Source organism: Natator depressus, chromosome 11 (genome assembly GCF_965152275.1).
Source record: "Natator depressus isolate rNatDep1 chromosome 11, rNatDep2.hap1, whole genome shotgun sequence".
Lineage (NCBI taxonomy): Eukaryota > Metazoa > Chordata > Testudines > Cheloniidae > Natator > Natator depressus.
Window position 1 is genome coordinate 14,975,937 of NC_134244.1, and position 16,314 is coordinate 14,992,250.

The following is a 16,314-nucleotide window of genomic DNA, read 5'->3' on the forward strand; positions in this document are numbered from 1 at the left end:
ACATGGTCTCCCACAGTATTCTTGCCAGCAAGTTAAAGAAGTATGGGCTGGATGAATGGACTATAAGGTGGATAGAAAGCTGGCTAGATTGTCGGGCTCAATGGGTAGTGATCAATGGCTCCATGTCTAGTTGGCAGCCGGTATCAAGTGGAGTGCCCCAGAGTGGAATCTCCTTCCTTAGTATTTTTAAGGTCAGGCTTGCAAAGTCCTGGCTGGGTTGATTTAGTTGGGGATCGGCCCTGCTTTGAGCAGGGGGTTGGACTAGATGACCTCCTGAGGTCCCTTCCAACCCTGATATTCTACGACAGAGTTTATAGTGGCGCAGCTGCACTGCTCTAAGCTGTCCAGTGTATCCATAGGTATCATTCATCAAGTTCTATTGCATGAGTTTTATAGGGTGAGAGAGAGAGAATTATAAGGCCTTTCAGTGCAATTCCTAAGTGTATTTTCTAATGCTTTGTCCAGATTGATATTGGAAAAAAAAGAAGTGTTACGTGGTGGGGCTTCACCAACTAACCTAGAGAAAATATTCTCTCTGTTATCGTAGCATTTGCTGTCAAGAATATATTTCTGATACTCAGGTTCTTATTACTTTGCAGTTATATTAATTTGAGAACCTCCTAGCACTTTACAAGTGTTAACTATTTGCAAGTGCAGCCTTGAAAATAGGAAACAGATCACTTAGGTTGTAAATTTTAGGGAAAAATTGGTAGCAAAGATCATGAGTTATTCAAGCTGACACGTGGGGTCTGTAAAAATCATGACTTTTTTTAGATTAGGTCTAACACTATAAGCTAGCGGCGCGATTCCCCTGCTCACGTACACATGCTCATGGTAGCTCAATAAGAGCTAGCAAAAGTATAAATGGTTGCAGGGCGTTCACAGTAACTTAGCTGTGCTAAGTACAAACCTGCCTGAAACCAGTGGGTATGTACCTGGCACAGCCCAGCCACGTCTCCACTGCCTGAGCTACCATGGCTACACTGCTATTTACACTTGCACTAGACCTCATGGAGCTACTACATATATGTATACATGAGTAGGGGAATCACACCTTTAACTCACAGAGTAGACCTAGCCTTAGAAGACCTCGGACCAGTTTTCAGGACAGAGGTTCAGTGCTATCCTTATTGCCCCTAGGCAAGCTTTCTTCCAGCCAACTATGGTAGGGGAGCTACAGCCTACTACCTCACCAGTATGACTTCCTTCACAGTAAGGGATAGTTCAGTGGTGGGAGAGGCAGGGTAGACTAAGCATAGGACACTAAAAGACCCCTGTATTCTGATCCCAGATCAGACAAAGTTGTTAACCACTTTGTCACACTACTTGACCTCTCTTCCTTACTTTTCTGTACATTTCAATTTTAAATGCTTAATATCATCTTACTTCACAGAGGGGACTGTGATGACTAATTAACATTTACAACTACATGTGTTAGGATTTTATTTGTATTGTGATTAATTTTAAGGCATATGACCATATACAGTTTATTTAGATACCTGTCCCTTCAAAACTCTCTTAAACAGTAAAGTATTCAGAGATTCATCACAAACCTTTGGGTAACACTCCTCTTGCAGCAGAGAGATAGGGGCACCTAGAAGTCTTCTAGCATATGGTTTACATAAAATTGGCCACATCTGGATATAACCCCTAGGAATCATCACACTAAACTTTCCAAAAATTCTCAGGACAACCCTACGAATAGTTGCAAGATCAATGCTCGCAGAAGTTGGTTATACTAGAGGAGTTCTGTAGGTCCATTCAAAGATACTACTGCCAGCATAGGGTGGAATTCAGAATAACATTTTAAGTAAGACTGAAAATGACATACCCTCTTCCGTGTTAATAATTTGCCTCTTCTTCTTCTTCTTCTTCGATTCAGAATTTTTTGCTTCTGCAGCTACTTCACCATTAGTGATTAGTTGAGGTTGCTTTACATTCTTCACTTTAAGTTCCTCCACTGATTCCTCCGAAATGACATTGTTCGTAGCTTCCTCAGAGGTATCCACAGATCTTGTCTCCACTAGAAAAAGCAGGAATGGCAAATCCAAAGAACAGAAAAGAGAGGCAATTAAAAAAATCCCAAACATTTACAGTTGAATCAAAATACTGGAATTGGTCACAGAAATGGTATTAGTCACTAGTGAATATCACCGCATCTGGAATTCTACAGTGGTGGTAATGCACACAGTATTAACAGCCAGTAGTTTGAAGCCTGCGAATACACTAGGAGCTGCAGAATTCCAGAAGCCCTGACCATTCACAATTCCAGGATGGTGCGATTACTAGTTGGGCATGTACTTTATTAAACCTATGGAAGACCAAGTTCAAAGTTATCTCTGGTTTAGAAGCTGGTGCAGCTGTTTCAGCTTGTGGTCCAGTAACAAGTAGATCTGCAACACCGCCTCTATTTTCAAGAGTGGCCCCTGACGGAGCGAACTTCAGGTCTTGACTGTCCAACATGAGCTCATCAGGGCCTCATTCCCAGAGCAGCTGAGCACCCACAACGCCAAATGACTTCAGGGGGCCTGCTCCGCACCTCTGGAAAGCGGGCTCAGGGTGTGTTCGCAGGGCGTTCATAACACTCGTGCTAACCAGCAGGGCCCACGTTTGAAAAGGGGAGGCCAGGGCCACCACGGTGCCTGGATCCGCGCTACCATTTACTCCGACCACCAAATAACGAGCTCGGGCAGCTTCGAGAGCCGGAACATCGCCCCGGCCCCTCCACGCGTTGCCGTGGGCACCCGAGGGCCCCGGCCCCCGGCGAGCTCCAGGCGGAGAAGCGGGGCAGGGCCCAGGGACCGCCCCCCACCCCCGGCCATCCGCCCGCGGCCAAGCTCTGCCCCGGGCCCGTCGCTCCTAGCTCAGCCGCGGCGGGTTCGTCTCGCTACCCCGGGCGCTTGGCGGGGGAGGCCGAGCCGGGCCTCCAGAGACCCCCCGCGCCCGGAGCGTGACGGGCACAGGCAGCTCCTGCCACCCTCGGCTCGGCTCCCCGGCCCGGCCCCCCCCCGGCTCGGTACCTGGCGGCCCGGCCCCCTGTAGCGCCAGGTTGCGCTGCCGCAGCTTGAGGTTGCGCTTGTGGATCTTCCTGCGGAGCAGCCGCATGGGCAGGTTCCCGGCCGCCGCCGCCGCCATCCCGCCCCGATCGCGGAGTCCGGCAGAGCCGCCGCCGCACGTGGGGATCGGCCGGGCACAGAGCAGCCGGGGCGCCCCGGAAGCGCTTCCCCCGCTCGCGCGGCCCGCAGCGGCCTCTAGGGGCCAGGAGGAGACACAGCGCTCGGGGAGCGGGCTGGGGCCTGCCGGGCCCGGCCCCGCCCCGCCCCCTGAGCCCGGGTGGGGCTGCGCGGGCTCCGCTCACAGCGGGGTGACGGGGGAGACTGCGGGGCCTCCGCCTCCCCGGGCAGGCGCTGCCGAGCTGAGGGGCAGCTGGGCCGTTGCTCCCCAGGGCTGGTGCAGGGACCTCCCCTGAGCGAGCCTCGAGTCGTCCCTGTGGATCCCGCGCCCACCCCTTTATGGGATCCACACCCATAGACATCTCAGCGACCCGGTTACTGTAAGAGACCGTTTTCGGGGGAAGGGGGCAGGGACGGATAAACGTGCAGGCAGCAACACACACCACAGATCATGGATATGCATGCTGCATCATCTGTGCCCAGCGACCCACACCACAGACACACCCGCACACACCCTATCATCCACGCACAGTGACCCACACTACAGACACACCCGCACACACCCTGTCATGCACACACAGTGACCCACGGTACAGACACACCCGCACACACCCTGTCATCCACACACAGTGACCCACGGTACAGACACCTACACACATCCTATCATCCACACACAGCGACCCACACCACAGCCACAACTACACACTGCATTATCCACACACAGTGAGCTACACCACAAATGCATCTACAACACCCTCATCATCCATGCACAGTGATCCACACCACAGACACTCCAAACTGCACTCCTCCCCACCTGCTATATTTCAGATTACAGAAAATGAACAACAAGCTGTATTATATTTTCAGGAATTAAGTATAAACCTCTCTCACAAAGTGCATTTACTGTAAGCTTGTTTGCAAAGTGGCATTGCCTCCTTGGTTACAAGTGTTTAATTCAAGTAGGGGAAATAAATGAATATATTCCCCAGTCCCTCATCATTCACCTCTGTGATCATGTGCACCCTTATTACATGGGGTTTGACACAGGTTTCCAAGGGAAACATTTTTGGGAAAACCTTATTGGCAGCATATCACTGCTTCATCCTATCGACAGGAGAGGCCAGTCAGACCAGCAACAATGGCAGAAGTGAGATCAGGAAAACTGCTGCTGCTACACTGGTTCAGCTTCTTGCCAACAAATAAACATCGACTGTGGCTGCTCTAGGATTTTTTAGACCCAAGATTCCCAATAGGTGTAGCTCTGCTGATGATAGTATCTGTGAAAGTGGTAGTGTAGAAAGGACTCAGGCATTTTCCACTAACGGTGCTAAAATTCATGACCCTTTCAGAAATACGGTCTCCTAGACGCTGACCGTTGTGAGAATGGGCACAGATGTGCCTTCAGTGCTATCTTCTGCTAGAGCCCTGGATCCTTACTGACCATCTGGTATGCTGTCTGTCCCTAGTGATGGGCTCCCAGAACTCACAAATCTCCTGAATCTTCACGAGCCAGCTAGTTCTTGCTCAACCAGCCAAGTTTTCGAGACTATCAGTTCCAGTGCATGAGCTCCTGGATCTTTATCCAGCAGCACTTTCCAACTGGACAGCTGGATTTCCCAGCTGCTCCTTAGTCCAAGTGATGGGCAATGTGACCTTTCCTTATAATGTTCTCTTTCTTCTCAGCTCCCCATCCTCTTCCAAACAACTGATTCTATCAATTTGGAATAAAGATTACTCCAGGCACTCTTGACCAGTAGGTGGCACAAATAGTACGAGAATTATACAGCAGGTGGCTTTGCCATCATAAACCAATAACTGCTATGTGGTCTTAAAAGCCTTAATAGCTACACACAACATAATTTTCAGCCTATAATACCTTGCTATAATGTGGATTAATCACACTATACAGAGCTATTGCTATGTTAATTTCAGAACAACTATTACATATAACTTCTCATAAAAATTACTGATGTGGGAGGCAGAACAAAATTAAATTTTTCCCCCTTTCAGTTTTTGTTTTGAAGAGCTCCTGTGGCTCAGTGAGATGAGAATTAAAAAGGCTAGTCTAACCTTCCAAATGATGGGAGCTACACGAGGATTTGATTTGACATATTCACAAGGTTTCACAAAGATTCAGGGTTGCCATCTTAAAATTTCCCATTGTTAGATCCAGTCATTAATTCTTGACAAGTTTCCATCCCTAACTAAGGGTATACAAATGGGCTGGCCAATTCTTTTGCTTGACTGCAAACATCTTGCTCCAGAAATACTTTGGATAAATTATGCCAAGAATTTTCAGAGGAAAAGGGATATAAAAAAGAATAGAAAAGAAAAGGGAGACGTACACAGGGAAAGAGTGGTAAGACAACAGCAATAATACAAAACAATTTTGCTTATGGGAACTATCTGAAGAGATGGGAAAAAATGACTGCGGAAGGACATTTCACCTAAACCGTAATCTCTGTTATTGAAAAGGTGGTGTCATCCTTTATTTGTGTGGTAATAAATCTGATAAGAGACGGAACAAAAAATAAAAAGTTTGGAGGAAAGGATCCAAACTTGTTGAACAAAACTCCCAGAAATGAAAACTTCTGAACTTTGGAAGGTTTGGAACTACTTGCATAAATAAGGTTACTCATATGTGTAAGAGTTTGCAAAATGCAGATCTTAGGCTGGAAACCTTGGGGATACATTAAAGTGGTCACTTAAGGAGCTGCTTATTTGAAATGCAGATCCTTCATATCGAGGTTAGACAGATAAGCATTTGTTGCAAGCCTCTACATACAATTTGGTTTTACTCTGGACAGTCTGCTGAGGGATTCTGCATTTTAAGTGAATGTGGAAGGGTTACAGCTAATTTAATCCTGCATATGGACTTTCATCTAACCAGACTACACTTTAGAGACTATATTCAGTACAATGACTTGCGTGAGTAAGGATTGTTAATTTGATTAAATTTCCAGGATGGAATCCTTATTTGACTTTCAGTCAAAGACCACCTCTACTATGCCCTAGGTAGTTGCTCTCATGTGGGTGTTGTTTGCATACATTCCAAACATGATGTTGTGCAGACATGAAATTTGTTTGGCTCTTTACAATAGCTTGCTTTAAAGACATTGATTAGAGGATGTAAAGTTGCAGCTGTCCAGTCCATCGTTAGATACTTGCTTTCTGCCTTTTTTTCATTTTTTCAGTTGTTTTCAATTGTCCTTCAAACAGCAGTTTTAAAAATCATGAAACAGAAGACTCAGCAAACAGTATTGATATTGCTTGGTGACAGGTCCAGACTGTGGTTTAACCCCTAGTTCATATGTTAATATTTTATCTCTGACACTGGGCATTTGTTAGATGGCATAGACATTCCTTCAGGTACATATATCTCATTTCTATCCCACAGGTTCATTCCCAATTGTGTGTCTCATATCAAGCAATCATTACTAACCAGAGGATTTTAACAAACAGCTATTGAGTTCTTATCAAAATGTCTCAAATCCTCTGCACTAAAATCTTACAGGAAGGTTTGCAGGGAATTTATGTTTTGGACTGGAAAAGTTTCATATACATCTTAGGAAGTTTCCATGTTAAGAAATTTTTTATCCTCTGAGGACAACTCAATGTTTTTGATACCATCTGCATCTGAGCCCATCATTTTGTCTCTCAGAGTAATATCAATATTAAGGCCAGATTCTGATATGCTTAGTCTTGTTCACTAGTATCTTCCTTACATTGTACTGTTATGCAGGAGTAATCCCACTGATTTCAACTGGTCCACTCCTGGTGTAAGGTACTTCAAGGTGAGCAAGGCAGTGCTTAATTTGTGCCAGGGCTGAGCCCTAGCACGGTAGACTTGGCAGTTCCTAGCCCTGGCACCTCTGGGTTTGGCAGTTAATAGCCTCTGGGTTTGCCACATCAGTTATGAAAGTAAAAAAAAAATTGCTTGGAGTCTGATTTTCAGAAAGTGCTCAGCACAGGACCCACCCTATGAAAATCAAGCCTTATAGTCTCAAGTTTGACATCCAAAACCTGAGGCACTCAAAATCACTAGTCACTTATGAAAATCTTGGTCATAAATCTAAAAATACTGAAATGGAAAATTAGAGCCACTCTAAAAACTCCAAACCCTCAAGAACAATGTTTTTTTTTTCCTCAGAAAGGTGTAATTTTTCCTCTAAACTGGCCTGCTTTAAAAGGTGGACTGTAGATAGAGTTGCCATATCCTCCACTAGTATAAATTGGTGTAGCTTAATGGATCTAGTGGCATATTCTGTAGCACTCAGCTGGTGCAAATCAGCACAGCACGGTGATTTACATCAATGGAGCTATTTACACTAGCTCAGGACATGGCACAGTGCATTATCTGACAAGGAATATAAAACAATACAAATGGAGATTGTATTTAAAGTCCTATTCATATCGGGCAGAGGTAAGATTGACTGGATGTAGAGTCCTGTCCCACCCCGCAATACCCACTCCCACTTGCCCCCACTATTATGACAGTGGATGTATAACTTGGGAACCACAAGATCCTGGTCCTGCTGCAGGGCTCTACACTGGTGCCACACAGGGCTCTAGCTGGATGCTTATACACCTGCATATCCTGACTTCCAAATGCTTAGCTTTCCAACTTTATTGTTGCATAAACAGATGGAATCCTGGCTACTTTGAAGTAATTGGGAGAATTGCCATTGATTTCAATGGAATCAAGATTTTGCCCTGGATTTTTTTTCCATGGAATACCACTGACGTGTAGCTATCACTGGAGTAAAATACAACATCTATTTACTACTGTGTCGCAACAGTTTAGGAAGTGTAGAATAACTTATCCTATTGAATCTACAAAAGGAATTTTAGGTATGTATTGGAGTTTGATTAGGGCATGAGGGTTAACTCACCTACACTTGCAATAAGTGTCACAGGATCTTTAACAAACACATGTATTTCAGAGTTTGGTTTTACGTTGCCTGCAAATGATGGCACCTTAAATGGAACAGTACCCCTTATATCAGGCTGGGTATTGGCTCAGTGCTGACTTCAGGGGAAAGTGCTAACTTCTGCGCCTTTAGGAGGTTTTTTAAATATAGATGGCGGGGGTGGGGGGCAGGGATAGCTCAGTGGTTTGAGCATTGGCCTGCTAAACCCAGGGTTGTGAGTTCAATCCTTGAGGGGGCCATTTAGGGATCTGGGGCAAAAATTGAGGATTGGTCCTGCTTTGAGCAGGGGGTTGGACTAGATGACCTCCTGAGGTCCCTTCCAACCCTAACCTTCTATGATTCAAATTGAATTCCTGTAGAACTTGGGGAAATTTTACATCGGGTTCCAAACTTCACAACTCAGGTCTATCTGTGTGGTCAGACTGGAAACCCAGATCCACACCCATCTGAACTTCAGGGTGGTTCCAAATCAAATTCAATTCCACATCTGTACTGTGCAACTCAACCCATTTCTATTTTCCATACATCAGGGATCTGCAAGTGTCCAGTGCCCAGGGAGCTGAGAGTGCTCAGCTCCACCGAGGAGGAGCTCAACATCTTGCAGGATCAGGTTTCTTGGCTGTGGGAAATTTCTTCCTTTTTTAACTTATCACATCCATCACTACTACAACTAATTGAAGCCAACATTCTAGACCTGGCACAATCTGAATAAAGGTCAGAACATGGAACTAAAAACTCTTTAGTGGTTGGTGGGTGATCTCCACCATCAATGGTTAGAGGGCAGACATCCTGCCCTGGACCTCTCCCCTGGATCTCTCTGAAGCACTCAGCGTTGACCATGAGATACTGTATCTCATCCGGGAGAGGAGGCAGGAGTCATGGCTAATGCATTACATTGGTTTGAGTCCTTCCTGGCAGGACGCAGCCAATGAGTAGCGATGGGGAAAGTGCTCCTCAACCACCACATCCTTTATTTATGGAGCCCCACAAACACTAATTCTGTCTCTGGTCCTTTTCAACAGCTATGTGCAACCAGTAGGCAAATTTATCAGATGACATGGACTCAAGTGCTAGCAATCGGCAGACAACACACAGCTCTGTCTATCCTTTACCACATACAGCCACACCACTACCACCAAGATGTCCCAGAATTTGAATGAGATCACTTTATGGAGGAAGAACGGCTGGTTGAAGCTTAACCTGAGCAAGACAGAGGTGATGCTGGTGAGCAGAGGATAATATTTTGAGGAGTTTGCAGCCACGTGCTGTCTCCTTTGGTTGAAGTTTTACATCCACAATTGGTCATTTCAGTCCATAGTTTAGGGGTAGTCTTGGATTCCTCACTGAAGCTAAGCTCTCACCTAGCAGCATCTGCAAGTAACGGATTCTGTCATGGTTGGTTGACTAGGAGTCTCCATCCCATCCTGGCAGATAATGACCTGGCCTCAGTTATTCACACCTTTGTTACCCCTTGGCTGGATTACAGCAATGTGATATACCTGGGCATGAAGCCTCGAGCTCTTAGGAAATTCCAAGTAGTACAGAACGCTGCAGCACGTCTCCTCAACAACACAGGCTGCTGTGAGCACTTTATACTTGTTCTCCACTCTCTACTGGCTTTCCATAGAATTTCAGATCAAATTTAGAGCTTCTGATTTTCAGTGCTTATTTAATTTCAATTTTGGGGGGTTATTTTTAGCAATTTTTGAGTTTTATGTAGATTTCAAAAATTGGGGTTTTTTAGAGCTTCTTCTTTGTATATACTGTAATAAGTAATATTATTATATAATATACATTACTCATTACAGTGCTTTATATTGTTTCCTAGTGCGCTTTAACTCAGTACTGTTTCAAACAGCATTACATTAAAGTGCACTAGAGAACCTTTAGTGGCACCAGCAGGGTTTACACAATGCACAACATATTAGCGCGACTTAGAAATCACACCCCCAACTCTTCATTACTGCTCTGTGTAGACAAGCACTTAGGAACTATTTCTGGTGTTTATTGGATAAACACCAATTAATTGATTTATTTTAATCAATGCTGTATTATAAGTGTTTATTGGTTAAAACCGAAAATCAGAAGCCGTAATCAAATTTAAGGTTTTGGTCCTTATCTTAAAGGCACTCCCTGGCCTGCGCCCAGGAGATATAAAAGCCCTCCAAAAGCTCTGGGATGAAAACTGTGGTTGACAACTCTGCTTCTCTGGCACAATGGCACTCTCTACAATAAGCATAAAGTTGTCTGTGTGGGAGACAAAACTTTCTCAGGGGCTGGTCTGAGACTGTGGAATGAACTCCCTCAGGAACTAAGGACTGTCACAAACCTCACTACACTGTGTTCCAACCAACTGCAAGACACATTTCTATGACCTTGCCTTCTATAATACAGATACATAGATAGCAACTTGTATGTTAAAAAACAAACAAAAATACCTAAAACTTTACCGCAACAAGACACTCCACTGCACATATTTCTCCCCCTGGGGAGAGGATGAGAGACTAAACAACACATGACAGATGTTTAGTCACGTTACTTAATGCAGTACTGGGAGGTGCTTAGCTACTATGGGTGATGAGCATGGTATAAAAACCCATATAGAATAGAATCACTTCGATCCTGTTTTTTGCAACATTGCATAACAGATTTGCTTCCATTATGGCATAATTTTGAAGTACTAATTTAGTGCATTTCTGCATTAGATGGATGAATAACTGAAAATAGAAAACAGGTTTATCATGGAGAATTGTTTGCAGTTGTCTTGTTTTCATAGAATCATAGAAACATAGGGTCAGAAGTGACTGCAAGGGTCATCTAGTCTAGCCCCCTGTCAAGATGCAGGATTTTGATCACATTTTGTTTTGATCACATTTTAACTAGGACTGTCAAGCTATTAAAAAAAAGTGTGATTAAAAATATTAATCGCAATTAATTGCACGGTTAAGCAATAACAGAATGCCATGTATTTAAATATTTTTGTTTTCTACATTTTCAAATATATTGATTTCAATTACAACACAGAATACAAAGTGCACAGTGCTCACTTTATATTTATTTTTATTACAAATATTTGCACTGTAAAAACAAAATAAATAGTATTTTTCAATTCACCTAACACAAGTACTATAGTGCAATCTCTTTATCATGAAAGCTGAACTTACAAATGTAGAATTATGTACAAAAAAACTGCTCTCAGAAACAAAACAATGTAAAACTTTAGAGCCTACAAGTCCACTCAGTCCTACTCATTCAGCCAATCGCTCAGACAAACAAGTTTGTTTTCATTTGCAGGAGATAATGCTGCGCACTTCTGATTTACAATGTCACCTGAAGTGAGAACAGACATTCGCATGGCACTGTTGTAGCCAGCTCTGCAAGGTATTTACATGTCAGATGCACTAAAGATTCATAGGTCCCTTCATGCTTCAACCACCATTCCAGAGGATATGAAGTAGGACTGAGTGGACTTGTAGGCTCTAAAGTTTTACATTGTTTTGTTTTTGAGAGCAGTTATCTAACAAAAAAAAAATCAACATTTGTAAGTTGCACTTTCATGATAGACTGCACTACAGCACTTGTATGAGATGAATTGAAAAATACTATTTCTTTTGTTTATCATTTTTAAAGTGCAAATATTTGTAATAAAACAATTTGTATTTTGTGTTGTAACTAAAATCAATATATTTGGAAATGTAGAAAAACATCCAAAAATATTCAGAAATTTCAGTTGTTTAACAGTGCAATTAAAACTGCGATTCATTGTGATTTTTTTATCACGATTAATTTTTTTGAGTTAATTGCATGAGTTAACTGCAATTGATCAACAGCCCTAATTTTAACCTTTCCACAGATATGAATGCTGAATAATGGCCTCTCTATGCTTTTTTTGTTTCTGCCCACATCACCGCACAATATCACTTTTTATTTGTATACTCTGTACCTTGCACTGGAATAGTCTCTTAAAGCATGACATTCTTTCATTACTTCAGAGCATCTGAGTTTCAGTATTTTCCTTTTTTAAAAGAAACTCAGTGTAGATTTTTCAGAATGCTGTGTGGGCTTTCAGTAGGGTCAAGTGAGTGAGGAATAGATTAATCAAAACTGCAGATGCAGCAGCTAGCTCATAACTTACAGACTGACAGGTTCATAAGCCTTAAAATCATAATTTTCTCTGGGGCAAAGGCTTTCCTATAATACATTGCCCTTATTAATTTAAAGAATCCTAATAAAAGTATTTCTTTCTCCTTTCCTGCAGAGATGTGCCACTTAACGCTGGTTTATCATTTTTATTTCTTCATCTACAACAGCTGCATTTAATTAACATGAAAAGTCAGATTTAAACTCACAAAAGCTCAGACACCTGACACAGCAAGTAAGTGAAGTGTATAGGGTTGGCTAAAATTTTCAACTTCTATTCTGAAGCCAGATTTTCTAAACTTGAACAGTAGGGTTGGGTCTGCCAAAAAAGATTTGAGCACATAGCAGTTGGACATGAAAATCAGGTTAATGTATATACAGTTGGGTATAGTCCATGGCATTTTGCAGGGAGAATGAACCCAAGGTTCTGCCTCGGGATTGTAGGTTAGGCGCAACATGATGTGACACAGGGATAAGAGATGTTTAGTCAAAAGAGAGGGGAAGGGAGATTCACACAAAAGAAGATTGAGGTTGCTTGTTTTTTTTTGTAAACAAGGTACTCCTCACATTTGTTCCTCCATTTATAATTAACGTAGATTTTACTGAATCACTAAACTTGCTCCTTACTGGAAATTTTTGTTTAATGGCAAATTTTTCCGACTGGGTTTAACTATACTAATTTCAGGACAATTGTGCCATACGATGTAGGAAAATAAGTAAAAAATCAGGCTCCTTGATGTTGGAAACCATGTTAGCTTCACCAAGTGAAGGTCAAAGATTATCTCTGGCTTCGTGTAATGGAAGACTGAGAGCAGGAATGCAATGTTATTCCAAGCACTTATCACTTTCACTACCACTTGCAGTGAAAGACTTTCAGATACTTTACCCAGCTTATTGCTGATGATTCTTACCAAACTTCACTCTGTCGGGCTGAACCATACAGAAAAGGTTTTCCTTTAACATCTTAAAATTAATCTTTCCCCTTGATCCAAATACTAACAACCTAAGAGAATAGATCCACACAGGAAGGAGGAAGGCAAAATGTTTCCATTAAATAAAGTATTAATTAAATGTAATAATAGGTTTGAATAGCATTCTTCCTAGGGTGAATATCAAGAGAGGCCTTGTTAGCACTACAAAAGTAATTTTCCCTCTCGTTATTCACCCCTTCTTGTCAACTGTTGAGAACAGGCCGCTTCCACCTTAACTGAATTGGCCTCGTTAGCACTGACCCCCCACTTGGTAAACCAACTCCCATCTTTTCACGTGCTGTAATATATATACTGCTTACTGTATTTTTCACTCCATGCATCTGATGAAGTGGGGTTTAACCCACCAAAGCTTATGCCCAGATAAATTTGTTAGTCTCTAAGGTGCCACAAGGACTCCTCATTGTTTTTGCTGATACAGACTAACATGGCTGCTACTCTGAAAAGAGTCAGGACAGAAGCTCTGAGTGCCCTCACAGCAATTAACCCCCCAGGAATATTAAATGCTAATACACAAATAGCAATATATTATGTTGGTACCAGAGAATGATAGGACTTATGGGGCCAGATTTACACTATGGCCCCTTTACATCACTTTGGCAGCATAAAAGGGCCTTAAAGTGTGCATAAATTACATTTATACTCACTTTAAAGCTTCTTCATACCTTAGACTCAGGACCATACTGTTAGAAATTAATTTGTGAATTGTACAGTTGATATTTGTACTTTTTATTGAAACTCAGTGGATGTTGAAGGAGCTCAGCCTTCACAAGTGGGGCTCAGCAGCTTGCGTGATCAGGCTCTGAGCTTTTACTGTTCAAGCCTTTATAAAGTGTACCAAGCTGTGATTACTATAATTACCGCACACTTTGACAGCCTCTATAGTGCAGTTGTAATAAAAGTCAAACTTTGCAACTTTCAGTTGTCTGTCCTCTGTTGTTAGTGACATTTTCCCTTAAAGTTCAAAGCAAGCTTAACTTTTCAATCGGCCATATTCTTTAACTAGAGTCACATTGATTTTTGGTGGAAGACTACTGTTAGTGAAAGCCAGGAGATGGCAGTGTTTCTTAACAGATAAGAGTTAAAGTCTGATACTGTAAATGGGCAAGTGTGGGAATACAAACTAAAAGCTTGATTCTGCACCCTTCATGCCTATCAGGCAACTTTGCTCATGTGAGTAGCCGCACTGAATTTGATGGGACAAATCACATGAGTAAGGATTTTCAGGATTGGGCACGAAAGTAAGCTAGAATTAAAAATAAAATGAATGAAGGGCCAGATTTCTGGTTATGCTATAGAGTTCCTTAGTGCCAGGCCACTGGTGCAAAGCCGCCAAAATGTAGTGGATTCAGGCAGTGAGGGATTCCTCTTGTGTAGAGGAATCCTCTATGGGATAGGGCTGCAGTAGTAGTTCCTACATCATCTTCCTCAAGGTTCCAGGTGTAGGGGATATGCATGGGATTCCACTGCATCCAGCTGCTTCCTGACTGGTAGAATGGGCACTTTGGGCTGTTGGCAGCTAGCATAAAATAACTCAGTCTGCTCTATCTTACACTGGAGACTGGGTAAACAACTTGTTTCCCCAGGATCAGGGGAACACAAAGGTGGCTAAAAACCACTTTTTGCCCTCCTACCCAAGCAGAGCTCAACAGGGTTAGAAAATCTGTCTTCAGGTGTTCATTACAGCCGTGGTGAATTTCATTAATGTCACTTTAAAATTCTTCATTGACATCAGCAAACCCTTCCATTTTTCCATATGTATGCTCAGCCTCCCGCACCCAAATCTCCCCTTTTTCTGTTACCACTCCCTCCGACTGAGTCCCTTCTCATACCACACTAAGCTTAGCACATGGCAAATGTATGCACGCATGCATGGAGGAAGTATAGGTTATTACTCACAATCCCATTGGGTTCATTCAATATTTGAATGAGCATGTTGCCTTACTATGGAGCAAATTCTTGCTTTGCAGATCTCAGTCTCTATATTCCTTGTGTATATGCTGCATTAAACAAACCCTCTGTGGTTAATAGGAATGACAAACTATAATGATGAATAATCTCATTAATGCATCACAATACTGAAGACAGAAGGAGATACGGTTTCTTCACAGAAGACAGATGAAATTCAGCACGCATGGGACCCATAGTAAACCAAACTAAACAGAAAACAACAGGAATAAAGTGTCCAAAATATCCAACTGGGTTCTCAGTCCTGGTGACTGTCAGTATGCTGGGGGAACTCCTAAGGTTTCCCATATACCCAGATTGGGAGAATCTGGAACCATTACGTGCAACAGGACTGGGAAGTTACAAGGCACTAAGGTTACCATAGCACTATTCTTTGAGTTAATGGCAACAGCGACCTTCACTTCACATTTAGGTCTGGAGATTCCCAACTGATTGACTGTCTCTCTTTGCCTCCAGCTGTCCAGGAGCCTTGATTTCAGCTGTGGTGAAAATGCCAACTTATCTTGTGACTCCTCTGCTAAGGGGTAGTAGATATCGGGGCCTTGGAGATTAGTTTCCCATTGAAGGGAAATCAGTGACATGGAGTTTGGGGTATTTTCTTATTGTAACTTGTTTCATTACACTACCATAGCCAGTCCTTGAACAGAAATGGTCAAATAGCACAGAGCAATTCCCTCTCTCAGGAATCAATCTTGAGCAAAAGATCAATGCCTGTTTCCAGGGAATAACACTGCCCCAAGAACTGATTCTTGTTAGAGAAATTAAGGGGCAGAGAGCTAAAGCTTGCACAACTGTATTACAAAATTAGTAACAACACAACACTTCTTCAGACTGAACAGTGCTTGCTTGCTTAAGAAAAAGAACTTATACAATTACGTATAACAGCACCTTCTAGTAACTCCGGTCAGAGCAGTATGTTGAGTTCCTTCCCCAATAGTGTAGGCGGGGAGGAGGCTGTACTCATCCATCAGAAAGATGAAAGGCAAGCCAGAATTTTGTAGGAGGGAATCATGTAAACAGTGACAATTGATCGGATATGCATTCGTCATACATGCACAGCGAGTGTGTTCAGCTCAGGTGTGTAGCCAAGTTTCTTGATACACCGAACATGTG

The 16,314-nt window shown here is 42.8% G+C and overlaps 1 protein-coding gene across 1 annotated transcript in view; it reads right to left on the reverse strand.

Annotated features, from left to right (window-relative positions):
• DDX18 (DEAD-box helicase 18) overlaps positions 1–14,182 on the reverse strand; it is a 29,700-nt gene extending 15,518 nt beyond the window's left edge. The window contains exons 1-3 of the mRNA XM_074967230.1: positions 14,095–14,182; positions 3,021–3,251; positions 1,832–2,023 (exon numbers count right to left, since the gene is read on the reverse strand). Coding sequence (XP_074823331.1) covers positions 1,832–2,023; positions 3,021–3,251; positions 14,095–14,182 — 511 coding nt within the window. The remainder of the gene's footprint in view (positions 1–1,831; positions 2,024–3,020; positions 3,252–14,094) is intronic.
• Positions 14,183–16,314: the final 2,132 nt, after the last annotated feature.